This window comes from Bidens hawaiensis, unplaced genomic scaffold, assembly GCF_021521415.1.
Source record: "Bidens hawaiensis isolate Kalapana, Puna unplaced genomic scaffold, B.hawaiensis_p1.1 tig00013865_1, whole genome shotgun sequence".
Taxonomy (NCBI): Eukaryota; Viridiplantae; Streptophyta; class Magnoliopsida; order Asterales; family Asteraceae; genus Bidens; species Bidens hawaiensis.
In genome coordinates, this window is record NW_027492185.1 from 212490 (window position 1) to 236884 (window position 24395).

Below are 24395 nucleotides of genomic sequence, written 5' to 3' on the forward strand. Positions count from 1 at the left end.
GTGTTGAGGACGTTTACTTGGCTGTTTATTTGTATGTGTGTATCATTAACCGCTTTGTTCGGCCTATTCCGCAGTTCCGTTGGTACCATTAGTTGAACACGGGAGACCTATCGTTTACGGTTTTCTTTGTTTACACTTGCACAGATGTTTTCTCGTTTTTATGCTCAATTGGGAGCATGGATTGAACTATGATCTATGAACTATCTTAGGCTTGATCACAATCTGATTACACCCTTGTTAAACTCTAGACATACACGTGTTGCGCGCAGATTTACTATGATTATCTATGATTATCTATGATTATCTATTAAACTTGATTTCTCACCAACACGCAAGTGTTTGACGTTTATTTTAACACATGTTCAGGTTTGCAGTAGCTGTTTTGGAGCTTGTGGACACGTAGGACGTTTTTACTTTTGGACCTAGAATTAAAATGTATCAAGACAAGTTAATGTTGTTTGAATGTTATAATTTATAATATATTGATTTATGTTTGATTTATGTTCTTTATTTTCCCCGCCGCGCGTGCGCGATAAAATGTGTATTAATAAATATTGACACCAATAGTGTCGCGAGTAATGAAGCAATATGTGGCGCCCCGATGTATAATCCGCCTTTGGTCGGGGTGTTACAGATTGGTATCAGAGCTCGTTGACTTTAGGATAGGTGGTTAGACGTAACGGCCTAGAATACCTAAGAGTCCCTTCTCGCGCATGAGAGAAATCTCATGTTTGCGCGCTTATTGTTAATTACTCGTTATTTATGAATATGCTCGCGCTTGCGCAGTATATGATTTTATTCCGCGATATTTCGACTTTTGTTGAATTTCGATTTTTATTGATTTTACTTACATATTCGTTTGTTGGGGTTGAAAATCCGAAAAGTCATGGTGATACATGAATAGTTGATTTTCAATTTCCATTTACGATTATGTTCTGAGGTTGGAGACTTGAAAAGTCATGGTGATACATGAATTGTCAACCTCCAATACTCATTTTCTTGTATATTTTATATTGAGGATTGAAAAGTCATGGTGATACATGAATCGTCAATCTCCAATACTCGTTTGCTCGTATATTTTAAATCAGGAATTCAGAAAGTCATGGTGATACGTGAATTGTCGGTTCTTGATTCGAATTTGTTACCTTTATTAAGTCTGCATTTAGGATCATTTATTTTACTTTAACTTTTGATAGTATCTAACTCCGTGAAACCAAGCTTTATAAGATTAAAACTTTGCGCTAAAACCAAGATATTAACTAAAATTAAAATTTTTATAGAATGCCTCCGCTATCTCGCCGATTTCAGAGAAGAGAAGCCTCGCGCATGCGTAGACAGCAACGTTCCCAGGAAATGGCCGCCGCAATAGCCCAAGCTTTGAGCCAAAACAATACCAACACCTCGAGTTATAACATTAAGTCCTTTAACGCGGGTAACCCTCCAAAGTTCACAGGTCTTGAAGGAGCTACCGTGATGCTCCAGTGGCTCGAGAAGATAGAAAACACTTTCCTTCACACCCAATGCCCCTCAGACAGACGAACCCTATATGCTTCCAGTGTCCTGGAATCCAGAGCGCTTACATGGTGGAATGGAGTAGCCCATGCGCGTGGCGCAGAGGCTGCTTCTAGCATGACATGGGAGGAATTCAAGGAAATTCTTACGCGAGAATTCTGCCCTCCCAACGAAGTTAAGCGCCTGGAGGAAGAATTTTGGAACTTGAAGCAGTACAGCGGTGAAGCGCGCGAGTACGCGACGCGCTTCCATGAACTAAGCCTGCTTGTCCCTCACCTTGTTACCCCTACCCGCCGAGCCATCGAGAAATTCCTTGGGGGTCTCCCCATGGAAATTCAAGATTCTGTATGGGCCAGAAACCCAGTTACCCTCTCTGACGCCATCGAATTGGCCGCCGTGCTCAGCGACAACCATGTCAGAGCAGGAACCCTGTTCCTGCGGGGAACTGAGAAGACCAAACCCACCAAGACTGTCCCTGAACCAACAGAAACCAAACCAGAACCCTCAAACCATAACCAGAAACGTAGGCGCAGACAAGCCTATGCGCTTACCAACCCGCCCATTGTCCAGCAACCCGCTTACCAGCCTCTAGCATACGCCCCTCAACCTCTGTCAGCCTACCCAACACCTCCTATAGGCCACAACTATGCCTTAACCAATCCAGCACTTCCTGCCCCGCCAACTAAGAAACCTTACACAGGAAACCAACCCTTTTGCCCAACCTGTAGACTTCATCACCCACCTCAAGTCCCGTGTCGACAATGTAACCGATGTGGCCGCGTAGGTCACTCCGTTGAGTACTGTAGAACCCCTCCCTCCAATCCGATTGCGCCAACACCACCAGCTTACCCGCAGAACCCACAGCCAACTTACCAAAACCCACGACCCAGATCGTGCTTTAACTGCGGTGATCCAAGTCATTTCCGGAACGCGTGCCCAAGGCTACAAGTTCAGATTACTCAAGCGAATCCGGTGAACCAAATTTCGAACCAAGTGACGCGTGGCCGAGCTTTTAACATAACCGCGCACCAAGCGCAAGCGAATAACGACGTAGTTAATGGTACATTTTTGCTTAACGGATTTTATGCATCTATGCTTTTTGATACTGGCGCCGATCGAAGTTTTATCTCTCGCGCCTTTGAGCGGAAGCTTGCGCGACCGCGCGATAACTTAAAAGAAGATTTTTCAGTTGAATTGGCTAATGGCGAAACTGTTTTAATAAACTCGGTAATTAAAGATTGCACGCTTAACCTTAACGAAAACGATTTTCTAATCGACCTCATCCCCATGCCTCTTGGAAGCTTTGATGTTATTATTGGTATGGACTGGCTCTCGAAGAATCGCGCCGAAGTTATTTGCGCCAAGAAGTTGATTCGCATTCCTCGAGAAAATGGTGATCTTCATATCTACGGCGAAAAACCCTCCAGTGGTCTTAAACTTATGTCTTGCGCCGAAGCCCAAAGACTCATGCGGAAGAAGTGTATTGCATTTCTAGCCCATGTGGTTAAACCCGATGAAGGAAAGAAGCTTCGCGATATCCCTGTTGTGCGTGATTTTCCTGAAGTTTTTCCTGATGATCTTCCTGGTATCCCTCCCGCTCGTGAAGTCGAGTTTCGTGTTGATCTTGTCCCTGGTGCTTCCCCCGTAGCTAAATCCCCTTACCGTCTTGCACCCGCTGAGATGCAAGAATTGGCCAGCCAACTTCAAGAGTTGACTGCTAAAGGATTCATTCGCCCTAGCTCTTCGCCCTGGGGTGCTCCGGTGTTGTTCGTTAAAAAGAAAGATGGATCGTTTCGCATGTGTATTGATTACCGCGAGTTGAACAAACTCACCATTAAAAACCGGTATCCCTTACCGCGTATTGACGACCTCTTTGATCAACTCCAAGGTGCCTCCTGTTTCTCGAAGATCGATCTCCGCTCTGGTTATCACCAGTTGCGTATCCGCGATGAAGATGTTCCGAAGACTGCTTTTCGAACTCGTTATGGCCATTTTGAATTCTTGGTCATGTCCTTCGGTCTAACCAACGCACCCGCCGTTTTCATGGATCTAATGAATCGGGTGTGTAGGCCTTTCTTGGATAAATTCGTGATCGTGTTTATCGATGATGTTCTGGTGTATTCTAAGACCAAGGCCGAGCATGAGCAACATCTTCGGTTGGTGTTGCAGAAGCTTAGAGCCGAGCAACTCTATGCTAAGCTTTCCAAGTGTGAATTTTGGTCTGATGAAGTACAGTTTCTTGGTCATGTTGTAAACAAGATGGGTATTCATGTCGACCCATCCAAGATTGAAGCAATCAAGAACTGGATTACGCCATCCTCTCCTTCTGAGATCCGTTCCTTTCTGGGCTTAGCTGGTTATTACCGGCGTTTCATTTCGAACTTCTCAAAGATCGCTTTGCCTTTAACAGCTCTGACGCACAAAGGTAAACCGTATATTTGGGGCTCGAAGCAAGAAGAAGCCTTTCTAACGCTTAAGCGATTGTTGTGTGAAGCTCCTGTTCTTGCGCTACCTGAGGGTAATGATGATTTTGTCGTGTACTGCGATGCCTCCAACCAAGGTCTCGGTTGTGTTCTTATGCAACGAGGCAAGGTTATCGCTTACGCATCGAGGCAACTCAAGGTTCATGAAAGGAATTATACAACTCACGATCTCGAACTTGGTGCAGTTGTTTTTGCCTTGAAGATCTGGAGACACTACCTTTATGGTACTAAGTGTATCCTCTACACTGACCATAAAAGCCTTCAGCATATCTTTGATCAAAAGGAACTTAACATGAGGCAACGCCGATGGAACGAACTCATCAGCGATTACGATTGTGAGATCCGGTATCATCCTGGTAAGGCTAATGTGGTAGCCGATGCGCTCAGCCGAAAACCCTGCCAACTTAACTGCATCTTGCCGCGCACCCAGCTTCACTTCGCGCCGATTCAAAGCAACCTTGAATCGCGTATTCGTGACGCGCAGCGCGCATCCATCAGTAATGGTAACCTTCGCGCCGAGTTAGCGTGTGGCGCGGAAGCACTCTTTGTCCCTAATCTGAGTGGAATTCTCTGCTATCTCAATCGCATCTGGATCCCTTGTGATGAGAATCTTCGCGCTGATATCCTGAGTGAAGCGCACAAATCTCGGTATTCTATTCATCCCGGCGCTGATAAGATGTACAAGGATTTGCGCATAACTTATTGGTGGCCCGGTATGAAAAAGGATATTGCTGTGTTCGTAGCTAAGTGCCTGACTTGTTCTAAAGTTAAAGCTGAACACCAGCGCCCATCTGGTTTGCTCGAACAACCAGAAATTCCTACGTGGAAATGGGAAGGTATAGCGATGGACTTTATTACCAAGTTACCTTTGACAGCAAGCAAACATGATAGCATTTGGGTAATAGTGGATCGATTGACTAAGTCTGCTCACTTTCTGCCCATTCGTGAAAACTACCGTGTTGAGCATCTCGCGCAGCTTTATGTCAAGGAAATTGTCTGCCGCCATGGTACTCCTTTGAGCATCATATCCGATCGCGATGGCCGTTTTATATCTCGCTTTTGGAAATCTCTCCAATCTGCGCTAGGAACTCGCTTGGACATGAGTACGGCATATCATCCTCAGACTGACGGTCAGTCTGAGCGAACTATTCAAACTCTTGAGGATATGCTCCGATCTTGTGTTCTTGATTTTGGAGGTAATTGGGATTCACACCTGCCTTTGATCGAGTTCTCTTATAACAACAGCTATCATTCCAGCATTGGTATGGCCCCATTTGAAGCACTTTACGGTCGTAAGTGCCGCTCCCCGATTTGTTGGAGCGAAGTGGGTGAAACTCAAATCACAGGACCCGAACTTGTTCAAGAGACAACCGATAAAATCGCCAAGATCCGTGATCATCTGCTGACTGCCAGAAGCCGACAGAAGAGTTACGCAGATCGTAGGCGGAAGCCTCTCGAATTTCAAGTTGGTGATCTTGTTCTCCTCAAAGTGTCGCCTTGGAAAGGTGTTGTCCGCTTTGGGAAGAAAGGTAAGCTTGCTCCTCGATATGTTGGACCATTCAAGATTCTCGCGCGTGTGGGAAAAGTTGCCTACAGACTTGACCTGCCGCCCGCGCTCAGTAATGTGCATCCAACGTTCCATGTATCCAATCTCAAGAAGTGTTTAGCTGACGAGAACCTTCACATTCCACTTGATGAAGTTCAAGTTGATGAATCTATGCATTTCGTTGAGAAGCCTGTTGAGATTATGGATCGCGAGGTTAAGCAAACCAAGCGCAGTCGTATCCCTATCGTGAAAGTTCGCTGGGAGTCCAAGCGCGGAGCCGAGTTTACATGGGAAAGGGAAGATCAAATGAAGATCAAGTACCCGCACCTGTTCTCTGCGCAACCTACTTCGAGATAAATTTCGGGACGAAATTTCTTAAAGTAGGGGAGACTGTGACATCTGCCCCGATCCGACCCGACCCAGGTACCCGTTTCTCTGACCCGATCTCTCTTTTATTATTTAATATTTATACTTGTATTTTATTTTTAATAATAATATGTATTTTCCTTCCCGCCTCTTTCTCTCTCTTTCTTTCCGCCGTCCCGTCCCTCTTCTCTCTTTCCGCCTTCTTTTCCCTCTTGTCGCCGTCCCGCCCTTAAGCCTTGCTTCCCTCTTTCTTCTAACTCTTTGCTTGTCCTTTGTTCCTTCCCGCCTAAGGATGTCTGCGCAGCTCCACACGCCAGACCCTTTACAAGGAATCCTGCGTGAAGACCATCTGTTCCTGCGTTACGCGAGACGAACGCTTCCCGCGACGCGCTAAGGATTTGTAGTTCCCTCGACGCGCGAAGAATTATAGTTCTTCCCGCGGCGCGCTAGGAATCTTAGTTCCTCCCGCGGCGCGCTAAGAAATGTGGTTCTTCCCGCAGTGCGCATGGAAATATAGTTCTTTCCGCGACGCGTTAAGGTTGTTTTTGTCTACCTTCGCGTTCGCGCTCTCTTGACCTTCTGTGTTTGCCTTCGCGCCTTAGCCTTCTCGCGCTGTACCCTTTGAGTTTTCTTGTGTTGAATCTAGCCGTTGCTTTTGTGATGTCTTTTCTTCTGAGCTGTTGACCTAACCTATCTAATGTCTGAATAGTTACTTTCGGCGCTGCATGCGTACCAACCCCATTGGTTGGTAGATAAAGTGACTGACATTATCTTTTGAGATCTGCTTTTGCCATGCTTGACCAGTACCTTTATCTGAACCGCCCATGCCTGTTACTGTTCCCTGTCAGCTTTATCTTGCCCCCTGCAGCTGCCATATCTTTTGATATCTTTTGCTTTTTGAGATCTTTTCCCCTTTTCTAGGATTGTGTTCCCTAGGGTTTCTCTATAAATAATAGTATTATTTTTCCTAACACATCACACACAAAACACTTAATCTCTCCTGTTCTCTTGCTCCTTGCTCTCTCTGCCGTCTTCCTCTCTGCCTCCGTCTTCCTCCTTGTTCTTCCTGCTTTTCCGGTAATATATATATTATATATAATAATTTACTTATTAATGATGCTAACTTATAATCAAGACTTAAAACAAATCATTAAAACAATAATCTTATTTATAGGTTAACTTGTGCTTGTTTAAAGTTGGTTCTTGCTTTATCTATCACCGCATCGTTTATCATGTGAGTTATCTCGTATCTAATCCCTTTTTATTTTAAATGCTTTGGGATGTTCATGTGTTCATACAAAACTTGAGTCTTAAACTTGTTTATGAACTTTAGTCGCGCAGTATCCCATGTGTTGAGGACGTTTACTTGGCTGTTTATTTGTATGTGTGTATCATTAACCGCTTTGTTCGGCCTATTCCGCAGTTCCGTTGGTACCATTAGTTGAACACGGGAGACCTATCGTTTACGGTTTTCTTTGTTTACACTTGCACAGATGTTTTCTCGTTTTTATGCTCAATTGGGAGCATGGATTGAACTATGATCTATGAACTATCTTAGGCTTGATCACAATCTGATTACACCCTTGTTAAACTCTAGACATACACGTGTTGCGCGCAGATTTACTATGATTATCTATGATTATCTATGATTATCTATTAAACTTGATTTCTCACCAACACGCAAGTGTTTGACGTTTATTTTAACACATGTTCAGGTTTGCAGTAGCTGTTTTGGAGCTTGTGGACACGTAGGACGTTTTTACTTTTGGACCTAGAATTAAAATGTATCAAGACAAGTTAATGTTGTTTGAATGTTATAATTTATAATATATTGATTTATGTTTGATTTATGTTCTTTATTTTCCCCGCCGCGCGTGCGCGATAAAATGTGTATTAATAAATATTGACACCAATAGTGTCGCGAGTAATGAAGCAATATGTGGCGCCCCGATGTATAATCCGCCTTTGGTCGGGGTGTTACAGTCTTTTCGGTTGTTCTTATTGCTCATAGAACGTTTGGGAGTTCTTCAAGCCAATTTTTGTTGTGCCTTCCCAGCCTTGTTTTGATTCCTTCAACGATGGTTCTGTTTGTTCTTTCAACTTGGCCGTTGGATTATGGGCATGCGACTGAGTTGAACACTTGAGTGATTCTGAACTCTTTGCACCATGTGCTAAAAGGCTTCTCAGCAAATTGTTTCCCATTATCCGTGATCAACACTCCTAGCAGCCCATAACGGCAAATGATGGTTTCCCATACGAAGTCGATGACTTGTTTGCCCGTTATTTTTGCAAGTGGTTTGACTTCAGGCCACTTGGTAAAGTAGTCGACGACTACTAGCAAAAATTTTATCCCACCTTTGGCCAGTGGGAATGGACCAACAATATCCATTCCCCATTTGTGAAATGGCCAAGCCGAGGAGATGGGGACTAGATCGTGTTTAGGGCTTTTGGGAACCGGTGCATGAATTTGACAAGCTTCACACTTTTTGAGTTGTTCCATTGCATCTTGGTGCATGGTAGGCCAGAAGTATCCAAGGTTCATCAATTTTGCAACCACCGTTCTTGGCCCGAAATGAGCTCCACATATCCCCTCATGAACCTCTTTGATCAAATATTGACTTTGTTCGGGGCCCACATGTGACATCTGCCCCGATCCGACCCGACCCAGGTACCCGTTTCTTTTATCCGATCTCTCTGTTATAACTTTATATTTATTTATATATAATTTACTTAATAATAATAATATATTTTCCTTCCCGCCTCTTTCTCTCTTTTCCTTCCCGCCTCTTTCTCTCTCTTTCTTTCCGCCGTCCCGCCTTCTTTTCTCTCTTGTCGCTATCCTTCCCTTCTGCTTAACCCTTAAGTCTTGAACCCTTTTTTTTTCTGTCCTTTGTTTCTTCCCGCCTAAGGTTGTCTGCGCAGCTCCACGCGCCAGACTCCTTACAAGGAAGCCTGCGTGAAGACCACCTGTTACTGCGATACCCGAGACGAACCGTCCCCGCAGCGCGCTAAGGATTTTAGTTCTTCCCGCGGCGCGTTATGGATCCCGTTCTTCCCGCGACGCGCTAAGGAATATAGTTCTTTTCGCGACGCGCTTGGAATTGAAGTTCTTCCCGCGGCGCGCTTAGAAATATAGTTCTTTCCGCGGCGCGCAAAGATTGGTTCTGTCTGCCTTCGCGCTCGCGCTCTCTTGACCTTCTGTGTCTGCCTTCGCGCTCGAAGCTTTCTCGCGCTGTCTTGTGTCCTTTCTTCTGTTTTAACCTCCTTGTTTGCTTTTGATATCTTATCTTTGTGCTGTTGACCTAATCTGCTTTATGTCTGAAAAGTTACTTTCGGCGCAGCATGCGCACCAACCCCATTGGTTGACAGGAAAAGTGACTGACATAATCTTTTGAGATCTGCTTTTCCATGCTTGACCAGTACCTTTATCTGACCCTCCCATGCCTGTTTATTGTTCCCTGTCAGCTTTTCCTTTGTCCCCTGCAGCTGCCATATCTTTTGACATCTTTTGCTTTTGGAACCTTTTTGCTTTCGTTATCTTTTGCTTGATCCTGTTGAAGATCTTTTCCTCTTTTCTAGGGATTGTGTTCCCTAGGGTTTCCCTATAAATAATAATGCTATTTTCTTAACACTACACACACAAACACTTATTATCTTTCTTTGCTCTCTGCCGTTGTCCTTCAGCCGCCTCCTCTCTTTGCCTCCGTTTTCTCCTCTCTTCTGCCTAGATTTCCGGTAATATATAATATATATTATATAATAATTTACTTATTAATTATGCTAACTTATAATCAAGACTTAAAACAAATCATTAAAACGATAATCTTTAATTATAGGATAACTTTGTTTGTTAAGAGTTGGTTCTTGCTTTATCTTACACCGCACCGTTTATCAAGTGAGTAATCTCGTACCTAATCCCTTTTTATTTTTAATGTTTTGGGATGTTCATGTGTTCGTACAAACTTGAGTCTTAAACTTGTTTATAAACTTTAGTCGCGCAGTATCCCATGTGTTGAGGACGTTTACTTGGCTGTTTATTTGTATGTGTGTATCATTAACCGCTTTGTTCGGCCTATTCCGAAGTTTTCATGGATCCATTAGATGAACACGGGAGACCTATCGTTTACGGTTTTCTTTGTTTACACTTGCACAGATGTTTTCTTGTTTTTTTGTGCTCATTTGGGAGCACGGATTGAACTATGAACTATGATCTATCTAGGCTTGATCACAATCTGATTACACCCTTGTTAAACACCAGACATACACGTGTTGCGCGCAGTGATTATTGTTATCTATTATCTATTAAACTTGATTTCTCACCAACACGCAAGTGTTTGACGGTTTATTTTAACACATGTTCAGGTTTGCTGTAGCTACATTTGGAGCTTGTGGACACGTAGGACGTTTTTACTTTTGGACCTAGATTAAAATGTATCAAGACAAGTTATTGTTGTTCGAATATTTTGCCTTATAATATAATGATTTATGTTGATTTATGTTATCTTGTGTTTACGTTGCGCGTGCGCGAATGAATATATTTATTAAATATTGACACCCAAATAGTGTCACGAGTAATGAAACAATATGTGGCGCCCCGATGTATAATCCGCCTTTGGTCGGGGTGTTACACCACACATCTTAGTAGTGGTGCAAGGTAGGCCTTTTTATAAAGGATCTCTCCTTGCAACACATACTGTCTGGATTTGATTCGAACTCTTTCAGCCTCTGTCTGGTCCAAAGGTAACTCACCATTTTTGAGGAACTTTTCTATGGGAGTCATCCAATTGGGACTTTCTTCGCTGATTACGTCTTGGACCTCCAGTTCTTGAATTGAAGAGTTTTCAACACTTCCACCAATACTTTCTTGGTGAGGTGTGCAAATGTGAGAGATGCTAGTTTGCTTAGGGCATCGGCTCTTTTGTTTTGTGATCTTGGGACTTGTTTGATGGCACATTCTTGAAATGTGGTCATCAACCCTTTTGCCTTTTCACGGTATTTCTTCATGTTGGGCTCTTTGGCTACATAGTTGTCATTGACATGACTTGAAACAAGTAACGAGTCTGTGAAGACTTGTAGCTTGTGGATCTTCATCTCTTTGGCAATCTTCAGACCAGCGATCAATGCTTCGTATTCAGCCTCGTTGTTGGTGGTCTGAAATTCAAGTCGAAGAGCATATGTAAATTCTAACCCTTCGGGGTTGATTAAGACGAGCCCAGCTCCTGACCCTTCGATGTTGGAAGCTCCGTCGGTAAAAAGCTTCCAGGCTTCATGGTCAGAAGGTTCAGTGGCAGTTGTATGTATTTCAGGGTTGACTTGCTTTGGAATTTCTACAATAAAGTCCGCCAAGACTTGGGCTTTGATAGCATTTCTTGGGACATAGGTGATGTTATGCTCACCTAGTTCCACAGCCCATTTGGACAATCGGCCTGAGTTCACTGGTTTTTCAAGCACACTTTTGATGGGTTGGTCAGTGACCACTTGTATAGGGTGTGCTTGAAAGTACCTTCGAAGCCTTCTGGCCGTTTGAATTAAGGCCATGGCAAGTTTTTCCAAAGGAGGGTATTTGACCTCTGCCAGTTTTAGTGTTTTACAAAAGAAATAAATGGGTACCTGAACTTTGTCTCGTTCGATGGTTAGAACCGCGCTTAATGCTTCTTCAACAACTGAGAGATAGACAGAGATCAATTCTCCCGTTTCAGGGGCTGCAATAGCTGGAAGTGAAGCCAAGTGTTGCTTCATCTGGTTGAAGGCTTCTTTCGCTTCTTCTGTCAACCTGAAATCTTTCTTATTGGTGCAACCCTTTAGTGTTTTGAAGAAGGGTAGAGACTTCTCAGCAAGCTTGGAGGTAAAACGCTTCAAGGCTGCAAGCCTTCCATTCAGGCTTTCCACTTATTTTTTGCTTTGTGGGGATTTGGTCTCGAGAAAAGCCCTGACCTTGTTGGGATTAGCTTTTATGCTTTGTTTCCCCACGATGTGTCCCAAAAACTTGCCTTCTTCGAACCCGAATGAGCATTTTCCCGGGTTAAGCTTCATGTTGATCTTTCTCAAGTTTTGGAAGGTTTCTTGTATGTCTTCAAGCATTTGATGCTCGGTTTTGCTCTTGATTACTAGATCATCGACATAAGCTTCCAAGTTTCTGCTAATTTGGCTAGCAAATGCTTTGTCGATCAAACGTTGGTAGGTTGCACCGGCGTTTCGTAGGCCAAAGGGCTTTGGTAACAGAAAATACCCTTGTCCGTGTGGAAAACAGTTTTTTCTTCATCTTCCACTTTCATTGGAATCTGATGGTAACCCTTGTAAGCATCGAGAAAACACTTAAAGGGATGGCCGGTTAAAGAGTCAACCTTGAGGTCCATCTCGGGTAAGGGATAGCAATCCTTTGGACATGCTTTGTTCAAGTCTTTGAAGTCGATGCACATCCTCCAAGACTTGTCAAGTTTTCGAACCATGACTGGATTAGCCACCCAAGATTGATACTTGACCTCACGTAGGATCCCGGCTTGTACAAGCTTTTCAACCTCTTGGCATGCCTCCAAGCTTCTTTCAGGAGCCAGGCTTCGTTTCTTTTGGACAACAGGCTTAACATCGGGGGTATTTTTAGCTCATGTTCTGCAATGCTTCGAGGGATGCTTGTCATGTCTTCCGGGAACCAAGAAAAAACATCGTTGTAGTTCATTAACAGCTTTTCAAGGTGTGAAAGTGTTTCTTTGGAGAGGCTTGTGTTTACTCGTACCTTTTGTTCAGGGTACTTGGGGTTTATGATTAAGCCTTGTTCTTCGTCTTTGCTTTTTGAGCTTTCCCCTTCAACCGTGTAAACCTCTTGAGTAGGTTGAAGGGTTGCAATTCCCATGTCGGTGGGAAACTTCACAGCACCTTGACTAACTGAGACAGCTATGTTGAACACACATTGCCCTGGCCTTCCTATAATCACATCATAGTTGGAAGGTGTGTTGATAACCACAAAAGTGAGTGGTTTGATTTTCTTCATCTTGCCTTCACTAAAACAGACATCAAGGGTTAGTTGGCCTAAAGGTTTCAAGGGTACATCGGCGATACCTTTTATAGATGACTCGGAGGGTTGAAGCCTTGAACGTTCTTCCTTGCTCAGCTGGTTGAAGAATCTTTCATACATGATCTCTGTGGCCGCCCCTGTGTCAATGTAGGCTTTGTTTGTTTGGAGTGTTCCCACGTTCGCTTCCACCGTTAGGGGGTTTGAGAGTAAGTTACCTTGAGGCGGTGGGAAGCAGACGCATTGAAGCTCCCAAGCCTCCAAGCGTTGTCGTTTGTGGGGAACACCTTGGTCTATATTCACCATATTCACTTATTTACTTTTTCTTTCAGCCATCTTGTCTTTGAGCCCTTTCACCAAATGAGCCAATTCTCCAGACTTGACGGCTTCCTCAATTCTTCTCTTGAGTTAAAAGCAATCGTTTGTGTGGTGACCTTTTTCTTCGTGGAACTCACAGAACTGGGTGGAACTTTCGTTTTTCTTGCTCTTGGGCAAGGTTCGAGGAGGTCGGAAGTTGTGCTTCACTTCTTCTGTGGCAAGGATTTCCTGAGGGGTTTTGGTTAAGGCTGTGAAGTTTACAGTCTTCTCCCTGCTTGGAGGGTTCCGGCCTTCAGGCCTTCGTTGATCTGAACTCCGGGAATACTTGTCATAAGGATTGTAGTTCCCTCTCTTTCGGTTGGGGCTGTTGCCTCGCCAACTGGGAGCTCTTTTTCGCTGCTCTTTGAAATCAACGGCCTCCTCGCCTTGAATATGTGCCTCGGCTCGTTCAAGAGCTTCTTCAAGGGTTTTAGGCAGGCACTTGTTAAAGTCCCTTGTGAGGTGCTTGGAGGTGATGGCGTTCATGAAGCCTGCCACCCTCATTTTTTCGTCAGCCACCACATATTGTAACCCTTCTTTCTTGTACCTTTCGATGAAGTCTCGAAGGTTCTCATCATCTTTTTGTTTTATCTGAAAAATGACAGTGGCGTCCCTGACGTACCTTCTTTGTTGTGAGAAGTGGGCCAAGAAGCCTTTGCTCATATCATCGAAGCTTCGAACGCTTTGAGCAGGAAGGTCGTTGAACCATATTCTTGCCGATCCGACTAACGTTTGTGTAACACCTCTTTTTTTTTATAAAGATTAAAATATATATTTTTTTTGCTTATGAGTAAATTTAAAATACGTAAATTGAATGTCAAAATTTGTTATGAGGTTTCAATTTTAAATGATGAATGTCGTCTTTGGGAAAAACAAAGTTGCGAAATGAGAATTTTTTTTTGCCAAGTTCGTTATTTAATATCGTGTAACAAAAATATCATAGTAAGTTAAATGACCGGCATTGTAAATCGAGAAATCATAAGTAAACTATTTTGATCTTTAAAGTAAAATTTCTATGAAGTTTTGCATGAGAGTTTCAAGAAGATTACAAACTATAAGTTTGTGACTTTCTTGAAAGATAATGGCAAAACTATCATAAAAATTTTAAAACGCGTAAAATCGTATGATGTAAATTTTTTTTATTTGAGAAAATTTATAACGAACCAAATATTGCATGATGAAAGTTGTTATGAAAATAAATTTGGGTAGCAAAAATTTTACCACGGGTATTATATAATATAATTAAAACATCGTGAAAAGTTTAAAAAAATTAATATTGTGAAAGGATCGTTCAAAATAAACGGAATAGTTATAAAAATGAAATTTTTATACAAATTTTTTTGTACAGGGACTTTAAATAAATTTAAAGTTTATATAATAGAAGATTTACTTGAAAAGTTGAGGTGAAATTTATCATAAAACTTTCTTAATATAATGAAATTTATACAACAAGATTTTTTTTGTTTGTAAATCGTTTTAAAGAAAATATATGACATATTAAAAATCATTATGAATAGATCAAACTATATATATATATATATATATATAATTATTTATTTATTTTTTTACTTATATCGAAGAAGTTTTATTTTAATGAACGAAATTCGCAATAAAAATTCTTGTGAAATCAAAATGAGAAAATTGGTGTAAAACTTTACCATATAAAATTGGGATATAAAAGAATTATTAACAATAAGAAAAATATAACATTTATAAATGAAGACTTGTGATAAGAATATATAACAAAATAAAGGAAAAATGGTATAAATTCTTGAAATTTGTAAACAATGTCTTAAGAATTTAAAGATGGAAAAATCGTGCATGAACCACCATGACTTGATATTCCAACTCTAAAAAAAATACATTTACTAAACACCACGTTGGAGTCCAAACATGTGCACGAACCACCGCGACTTTTCATGTTTTTGACTCAAATAACAATAATAACACAATAAATCGAGATACAACGTCATGTCAAAACACTAGTCCACGAACCACCGCGGTTCTATTGTTTCAACACCAAAAATTAGGATGGCGAGCGGAACGCTCGCATTCGACTACTTAAAGTGGTCATCTCATATGAGACAATCTTTAAGGAGATTTGAAACAATGAGATCCAAGTTAAGCTCGTGATTCATAAAACACAATAAAAATCTAATGTTTTTGCATTTTAAGGTAAGGATACCTTGGAGTACTATGAAAGTGTGTGTATGTGTATATTTATGATTTGATAAAATAAATAAGTATATAAATAAACAGGTGCATTGAACAATCAAGTAGGGTAAACACGTATAGGCAACACGTATAAGGACCCTAAATTAAAGACTATACTAGGTCGTTACGTCTAACTACCTATCCTATAGTCTTGTGGCTCTGATACCAATCTGTCACACCCCGACCAAAGGCGGAGGAACATGCCGGGGTGCAACGTGATTGGATAAATACACAAGACACTATTTAAAGTGACAATATTTATTCAACTCATTTTATTTCAACAAATCACTAATAACACATCTCGTTCATATAAACAAATAGCAATCATATTGTTCATTTCACTAATACCCTAATAGTCTTGATAACGATTTCTGTCAGCACTCAAGTCAATAAAAGTCAAACCTGTAACATTTCATAAAATAAAGTCTGTCAACACAAAGGTTGGTGAGCAATTCATAAGTTTGAGCCTATAAGTATATAATAATAAAAAGCCACAAACTTGTATACAAAACAATAAATAAAAGCTATAAACTTGGATAAATTGACAATCGCTAATAGTTTTACGTTAGCGCCACCTAGCTACAAGGGGTTGCCAAGTAGTCTAGGATTTTATAGTTATCGTTAATTGCATTACGTTAATGACACCTTGCCATGAGGGGTTGCCAAATGGTATAGGATTTATAGTTCCACCATCCAAAAGCGATAAACACATAGACAAATAAGCATAGAACACCAAATCGAGCAATTATTCAAGTAACGTATACAATCACGTTTGTGGGTTTAAGATGCAAGTAATTAAAGCATTTAGTTTGATAAGTATGAAATGTCACCCCAAAACGAAAGATGGAAAAAGGGATATGAAAGTACTCACCTCGATTGATGAACCGATAAATAAATAGATAAATAAATGAAGCTCGAATGGTAAACGAACAGATCCAACTTGAAACGATAAACACCGTAGCTAAAATAAATAATGTAATATATTAATGAACTTGAAACCATAATGAAACTATATTGGAAACATTGGACGAGAAGGTTCGGTTGTAAATCGGATTACCAGTTAATTTGTTAATGATTAAGGACTCGTACTTAATTGATAATTTAAAATAAAATATTATTATTTTATTGGACTTTTAAATAACTAAAACAATATCAAAATAGAAACAAGACGTGCTTAATTTAAGAGTTCGAGTTTTATAAAAATGAATTGGTAATAAAGTTTATAAAAGTATTATTAATGATGATGATAGTAATGATAGTAATAATTCAAAAAAAAGATAGGTTGTATATATATATAGATATAAGATAAAGATAATAGTAATAATAACAATAATTATTATTAATAATACTAATATAGTATAATACTAATAATAATAGTTATAGAATAAAGATCTTAGTATTAATTAAAATGTTGTTGATAAAAAAAATGATAATAATAATAATAAATTATGATACCATACGCGATGTTGGTTCGATTTCTAAACGAGTTCGCAAAATAACTATACTAATATTATTGATAGTAAGTAATGATAAAATATGGTTTTAATAGATAACAATAATTGTTTTGTTAAATGATAATAATAACAATAATAATAGTAAATATTATCTTGTTAATAATAAAAATAATAATATTAATAATAATAATAAATATTATCTTGTTAATAATAATAATAATAATCTTTATGTATTTATGTTAATACTAAATAGAAATAATAAATTTATTAAGTATAAAAAGAACCAAAACCGATATAGGATGAGACCTGAACCCGAGACCTCTCGTTCAACAACTTATGTACTAACCAACCGAAACAAAATATCAATTGTTAACTTAAACCCATAAGAAAATAACATATCCATTTCCCGGGTGTTCGTCTTTTACCCAAAATCAAACCAACTCGTTTCCAAAAATTATAACCGATAACGAACAATTTAAACTAAAATTCGATATATGAAATTTAATAATACCAACACCCAAATTTTATACCTTTTTCGTGTTCACGAGTCGTGGCTCGATACCGGGAATGAACCCGAGCTAAACCTGCCGGAGACGAGGGCAACAACAAGGGAGAGAGAGAGAAACGGAGGGAGAGAAACAGAGAGAGAGAGAAACGACGCGAGAGAGAGAGAGAGATAGAGAGACAGTGAGAGAGAGACACGGCGGGCCGAAGGTCGCCGGAAAAACGGGAAAAATGGAAATGGCGGTGTCGGGTTGAAGGTGCGAGAAGGGAGGAGGGTGGTGTTGTGTCGGAGGTGGTGGTCGTAGGCGGCGGCTCATCGCCGGAAACCCGAGCTCGCCAGAGCAGAGAAAGAGAGGGAAAGTGGCTGAGGTTGATGGTGTTACGGACCAGAGGGAGAGGTGGGGAGTGGTGATGTCTGGAATGGTGGTGACGGCAGTGGAGAAGGTCGCCGGAAAATCGGCAGAGAAGAGAGGGCGGCTGGTAGTGTTTGTGTGTTAGGTTTAGGGTTTTGTGAGTTCATATATGTATTGCATATTTACAGAAACACCCTCTTAAGTTTAAATCAAGTTAAAATATGAGTCTAAAGGTTTGTAAAACTCATAACGACTTTTCGATAATCATTTTGAATTCCTTATGTTTTTTTTCTTAGCGTCACTATAATAAGGTAAACATCGGTTTATTGGTGATCGAGATATATAATAATATTATATAATAAATAGATAAGGAAAACAAAAATGTTGAGTCGGTTTTATAAAATAAAAGTTTACATAACGAATACATACTCGAGACTCAAATTTGACAAATGTCACAGTTTGCATGAACATCAAGCAACATTCAGCATAGGACCATTTTTTCAATTCTGGTTGCCCCAGTGAAGACTTGGAGGTGGTCTTCGGGATCTTCAGTCCCATCATAAGTTCTTATATGGGGTGGCATCTTGATTTTTGTTTGAAAGTCATAATTGGCGATTTGTTGAGAGAAACATGATAAGTTACCGGGCTTGTAAGGCTTTGCCAGATCTTCATCTAGCCTCACAGCAGGATTATGACTTGTTGTTCCTTGGTGAGTACCCAGCGCTTGGTTGATGAGCTGGGTCCAAGGGAAATGTGCCATCATTTGAGCCATCATCTGAGGCATGAGGTTAAAGCCTTGAAGGCTTTCAGGTGTTGCTGTTGCTTGGTTTGCTCCCATGGAAGTGCTCATCGCTACACTTCGAGCCAAGGGCAAGACCGACATGGCCTGCTCCCACGTAGTGGCTGTAGGAGCAGCACTTGAAGCTGGTGACTGCCATATTTGGTCGAGAGTGGTCTCGTGTCCAAGGGGTTATGAAGTGAACAAAGGGAAAGCCGTTGGGCTTGATCTCCCATAGGTGTAGGGAGATGGGTTAAAGGGTTGACATGTTACACTTGGACCAGCTTCAAAAAAGAGAAGCAGCCGGGCGTGAGCTGATTAGAGGGGAAGGTGGACGTCTGAGCGACAGTGAGGGCTCTGATTCGTCATGATCTAGCCTTATTCTTATCCCCTTTTTCTCTTTCTTGGCTCACGTGTTGGTTAAGAAGATGTCTTAGTTGCAAGAAATGTCGTGATACCCCTTCCATTGTCAAGTCAACACGTTCCGGAGTGTTTGTGACTCCTGCATGAGGAGAAGGAACTCCGGATCGTGAAGGGGTTGGAGTTCGAAAAGGTGAAAAATCGAGGAACAAAGGTCCCGTCGAAGTTCCTCCCGGGGTGGAAAAAATCAAGGTTGTCGCCGGAGCTTCTTGGCCGGCACTTGGTGTCGGTGTTCTTGACACTTGATTGACTTCTCCAGGAGATCCACCTTCCGACATGGTGATGGAGCTACACTACTGGTCTTTATGATAAAGTAAGCGGCGTAGCCCCACGGTGGGCGCCAACTTGTTGCTACAACAAATATAAGACCAATGATAGTGAATGGACTTGTTAGGCTAACAAGCTTCAAGGGTTCAGGTTAACCTAACGCAGGTCGTGGTGTCCCTCTACGTTTGCAAAACGTAGAAGGAGGTTCACTAGTTAGTTGTTTGTTGTTATAGATCACCGAATATCAAGAACCGTGATGTTTCGAATCGGTTTTAGGATGATGTTCTTGGTGAAGCTATGAAGTTATTGAAGTAAGAAAGAAATAAGCTAAGAGCATATTTCTCAAGGAAGAAGAGAAGATTAGGGAGATGGTGTTATCTGCCCAAATCCCTTGTTTCTTGTTTGTGACTAAGCATCTCTTATATAGGTGAAGAGATGTAAGCCTTTTAGTCCAGTTAACTAAACTAGTTAGCCTCTTGTTTGCATAGAGAGTTGACCTTTATGGGCAGGAAGGTTTGGACCGTTGGTCCATAGTTAAAATAATAATACTTTATCTGAGCATGTCCTTTGGTCAGAGGGGACAAGGATGTGAACAGTGATTTGACATCGTACTGTAGCACGTGGGTACTTGTTTACATAAGTTTGGGCGGGAAATGAAGCTTTTAACCTTTTAACCCTTTTAACGTTAATGTGCTTCAGTCATTTTATTATTTCCTTGGGCTACCCCCGTCATCAATGTATGAAACTAAAATTAACGAAAACTACCAAATAGTTATTTTCATCCCTACGCAAAACACATGCATAATGCACCATGAAGTACAGGAAACAACAAATTTTCTTATTGTTCCTCTTTTCCTTAAAAAACAAGAAATTCCATTAATATTTCATCATGCTGCTCAACTAGTGCATTAAGTATCATGAAATATAGATTAAGGTAGTGTTCGGTATGCAGGAATGACAGAAGTAATGGAATGATTCATTACGTGATAATGAAATAAGTTGTGTTTGGTTGCTTAATGGAATGATACATCCATTACATATTGAATCTCATTCCAATAAACTCATTCATTCCCGCCCCTTTTTTTTCATTTTATTCCCCTTCAGCCTACTTTCTCAATAACACCACCACCTAACAACAACCATCACCACCGTCGTCATCGCCACCACCACTTCAGTCGCCGCCGCCGCCACCTGACTGTCACATAAAGTATTATTTCTATTTCATTCTTACATTTTTTTATACCAAACAACATGAAGTATTATCTATATTTCATTCCTACAAATTTTTTGGGATACCAAACAACATAAAGTAATAATTCATTTCATTTTCATATGTTAACCAAACAAGACAAATGAATGGTAATGATCCATTTCATTCCATTATCCATTCCATACATTCTCCCATTTTATTCATCCTTCATTACATTACTTTTAACCAAACGTACCCTAATATTTATTAGGATAGAATATGTTAGTTATGGCTTATATAATTATATTGCATAATGACATATTTTGTCCCAAAATTTCGGTAGGAAAAAACTCAACATGGGTGAAAGTTGGAATTTGTCAATTTACCTAGAAAATATTTTAAGTTGGCCAAAATTTGGCTCATTAAAATCTAATAATACCCTTTATTTTCTTTGTACCTTAAATATAGGAGCAACTTTTGTATAAGAAACAGTGATTGCAAACAAAATAAAATAAAATAAAAGTATCTCACTACAAGTCTACAACTAAATATCTAAATATATAAATTATAATATTTTTATATTACATTATAGAACATTAAAATGCAACATTTAAACTAGGTGTGTATAGCTTAATAAACAATGTGTCTTCAAAAATGTGTATAGACAAGAATGAGACCTAAACAAGTCATGGTCTGCCACACAAACAACAAAAGATGAAATGTTTGTAAGAACTCGTCATTGTGCCCCACACATAAACATCTTATTGAGACTTCAAAAAAACCTACATAATAGCATTAAACCATTCCTGGCGGGACCAACAAACTAAGTAATCAATGATGTTGATTGAATAAACATGTTAAAGATGAAATTATGACCCAAAATTGGCATGAACCTAACCAATAAGCGAATAAGATTGTAACAATCATGCACCATCGATCGTAAAGGCTGAAACAATGTTTCACCAATCCCTAAACCTTTTCCAATGGTTCATTTTTGAAAACAATGGACTTTCTAGTTTTGATTATTGCTTTTTATGTGGTTTTGAAGAAGCTATACAAACACTCCCTACGTCACTAATCAATACCTAATGATTTGATGTACAACTATGTATGATTTGTTGGTCTACGAGGGCAGACGATGTGATGGTATACACCCGTATAAATATGCTTGTGCATTCATATGATAGCTAGCCAACTAGGGCAAGCTATGCTCGTTTATCAAGCATTATATTATAATATTTAAACTATGGTTGAGCTCGGTATCAGTACCGAAAATCGTCTAAAATGAATGGCGGTATCGGAAATACTCGATCAATACCAATATCAAAGGCAAAAATCAACAAAAAGTTGGTAAAATACCGGTATTATACCGGTCCCGAATTCTTAAAAAGTTTGGTACCAAATTGGTATCGAAAATATGCGTTCAGTACGAGACCACCACCCATATCCAGGGTAGAAAAGCGTGCCGGTTAAGTAGATTTACTTTAACCCCTGCTAATTTACAAAAGTACAAGTTTAGCCCTTAGACTTTTGTAGCTGGTGGGTCGCCGGCCATGTAAACCTGATGGTGGTAGGTAGTTGACAAATGGCAACAAATAAACGCGTTCTATGAAAACCCCCCAAATGAACGTATTTATACCCCCACAACCAAACCCTTTGTACTTGTGTATTCAACTGCACAACATATTTCAAGGTCAGTCTTTAATCTTTATCATAATCACCATATGCTGTTTCTATCTTCACAATAACCAATTACATGTTTCACCTTCATGATCATATTATTATTTGCCTTTGTTCCATTTAAGTGGTTATACTGTAACTAAATACATAATATCTAGAAAAGTGTGTGCCCCAAGATACTGATACTACCCGTTATCCGTTAAAAAGCGAGTGAAATCAATTGTATATTGATCTGTTTGGAATGAGGGATTATTAATAAACAAGCCATGCTAATTGACTAATAATTTATGTTCAGAAATACACCAAAATAATGGCTCAATCAGCAAGTAATGCAGAGAAGAAGCTCATCAAGATTGATGTGACTTCAGACAGTGTATGCCCATGGTGTTTTGTGGGCAAAAAGAATCTAGACAAAGCTTTAGCTTCATCGAAAGACCAATACGAGTTCGAGGTTTGAATTCTCTCCGTTTATCCTTACTTTAAGATATTTTGTTCGGTTTTGTTTATTCCATCATTTCTGCAGATAAATTGGCACCCTTACTTGCTTGACCCTTCTGCACCTAAAGAGGGAATTAACAAGAAAAATTTCTACAAAAACAAGTTCGGTGCTCGTGCTGATCAAATACTTGCTCGTATGACTGAGGTACCTCACTTTGCCTTCTCTTTCGTCTTTTCACTTCTAATTTCAGTTGTTAGGATGATAATATACAGCATGTAAACTAACCGAGCGTTCATGACCTGTTCGGCGGAAGTTCGTTTATGTTTGTTTATTTATTTAAACGAACGAACATGAACACACGTGTTGTCCGTCTATTTATGTTCGTGAACGTCTGTTTATGTTCATTCATTAATGTTCATTTGAATTTTTAATAAATACATAAGTAGTTATATTTACATAAATACAAGCATACTACGAGCTCATTTAAACCACTAATCATGATTGATATTCTGGATAAATCATGTAAATTTAACCTAACTTAGATGTGTTTTTGGATAAATTGTGATGTGTTAGACTTGTTCATTTGTGTTCATGCATACTTATGTTCATTTGTTTTCGTTTATGTTTTGGTCAATAATGTTCAGCTGTGTTTATTTATGTTCGTTAAAGTCTGTTTATGATCGTTTATGTTCGCGAACTTTTCGTTTAGGTTTTTAACACATGAACATAAAACGGACACAAACATGCCCGTTTTCTTAATGAACGGGCATGAACAAAAAAATGTGTTCGATTATACGTGCGTGTTCGTGTTTGTATTCATGTTCGGTTAAAGTTAAAATGTTAAATAAACGAACACACATTGTAATATTGCAGGTTTTTAAAGGAATTGGACTGGATTATGACGTGTCTGGCCTAACGTAAGTTGTTCTGTATCGCGGTCTGAACTATAATTACTTAAAAAAACTCATTAATGATGTTTTCTTTTTTGAAAAAAAAGTGGAAGTTCCCTGGATAGCCACAGGCTCATACTTTTTGCAGGGAAGCAGGGGCTTGATAAGCAGCATAATCTTGTGGAAGAGTTAATGAGTGGGTATTTCACACAGGGGAAGTTTATTAATGACAGGTAATCTTTCCCACTCATGTTATAATTTATGAATTTTATGTCCAAAAGGAAAAAGAAACACAATTTATTAATATTGCCTCAAATCCAGGGACTTTCTTGTGGAGTCTGCAAGCAAAGTTGGTATCGAAGGAGCGGACGAGTTTCTTCAAGATCCGAACAATGGACTTGAGGAGATTAATGAAGAACTTGGAAAGTACTCGGCTAACATATCGGGTGTCCCTCATTATGTGGTATGTGATTAGGAATATATGATTTACTGTAATAGTTTTGGTTTCGGTTACAGGTTGTTATATAACAGAATGTCTGTTTGTGTGGCGCAGATTAATGGAAAGCATAAGTTGAGTGGTGGCCAGCCTGAAGAAGCATTCCTCAAAGCTTTTCAAGTGGCTGCCAACTGAGTCATTTAAGTTGTTCTTATACAATATTTGTGTGCATGTGTGTGTAATATTCACCTTCTGAAAACCTCACTTTTAATAAATTTGGTACTCATGGGATTCTGTTCTGTTTGATAATTGATATTTAAACAAATTACTGTACTTTGCAAATTTAAAACTGATATGTGTTTCACAAGAATATAAGCGCATTTTACCTGCGACAGGCATGTATTATGCAAGAAATTTCTTCACTTATGAGTAGCTTGGGACATCTTTGAAGAGAACATACTATATATATATATATTATAACAAAAAGAAACAGTATTC

General features: G+C 39.8%; 1 protein-coding gene across 1 annotated transcript; it reads left to right on the forward strand.

Annotated features, from left to right (window-relative positions):
- The first annotated feature begins 22127 nt into the window (after positions 1 to 22127).
- Positions 22128 to 24206, forward strand: LOC143545144 (uncharacterized). The gene is made up of 7 exons (XM_077037080.1): positions 22128 to 22145; positions 22428 to 22583; positions 22656 to 22775; positions 23445 to 23488; positions 23569 to 23694; positions 23783 to 23924; positions 24015 to 24206. The coding sequence occupies exons 2-7, from the start codon at positions 22443 to 22445 to the stop codon at positions 24090 to 24092; spliced, it is 651 nt and encodes a 216-aa protein (XP_076893195.1). The 5' UTR covers positions 22128 to 22145; positions 22428 to 22442; the 3' UTR covers positions 24093 to 24206.
- Positions 24207 to 24395: the final 189 nt, after the last annotated feature.

What these genes read in the sequence shown, in the direction of transcription:
- LOC143545144 (XM_077037080.1), top strand. Translation starts at nt 22,443, where the DNA reads ATGGCTCAATCAGCAAGTAATGCAGAGAAGAAGCTCATCAAGATTGAT. An exon ending in AAGACCAATACGAGTTCGAG is followed by an intron (nt 22,584 to 22,655) that starts GTTTGAATTCTC and finishes TCATTTCTGCAG; the next exon opens with ATAAATTGGCACCCTTACTT. An exon ending in TACTTGCTCGTATGACTGAG is followed by an intron (nt 22,776 to 23,444) that starts GTACCTCACTTT and finishes GTAATATTGCAG; the next exon opens with GTTTTTAAAGGAATTGGACT.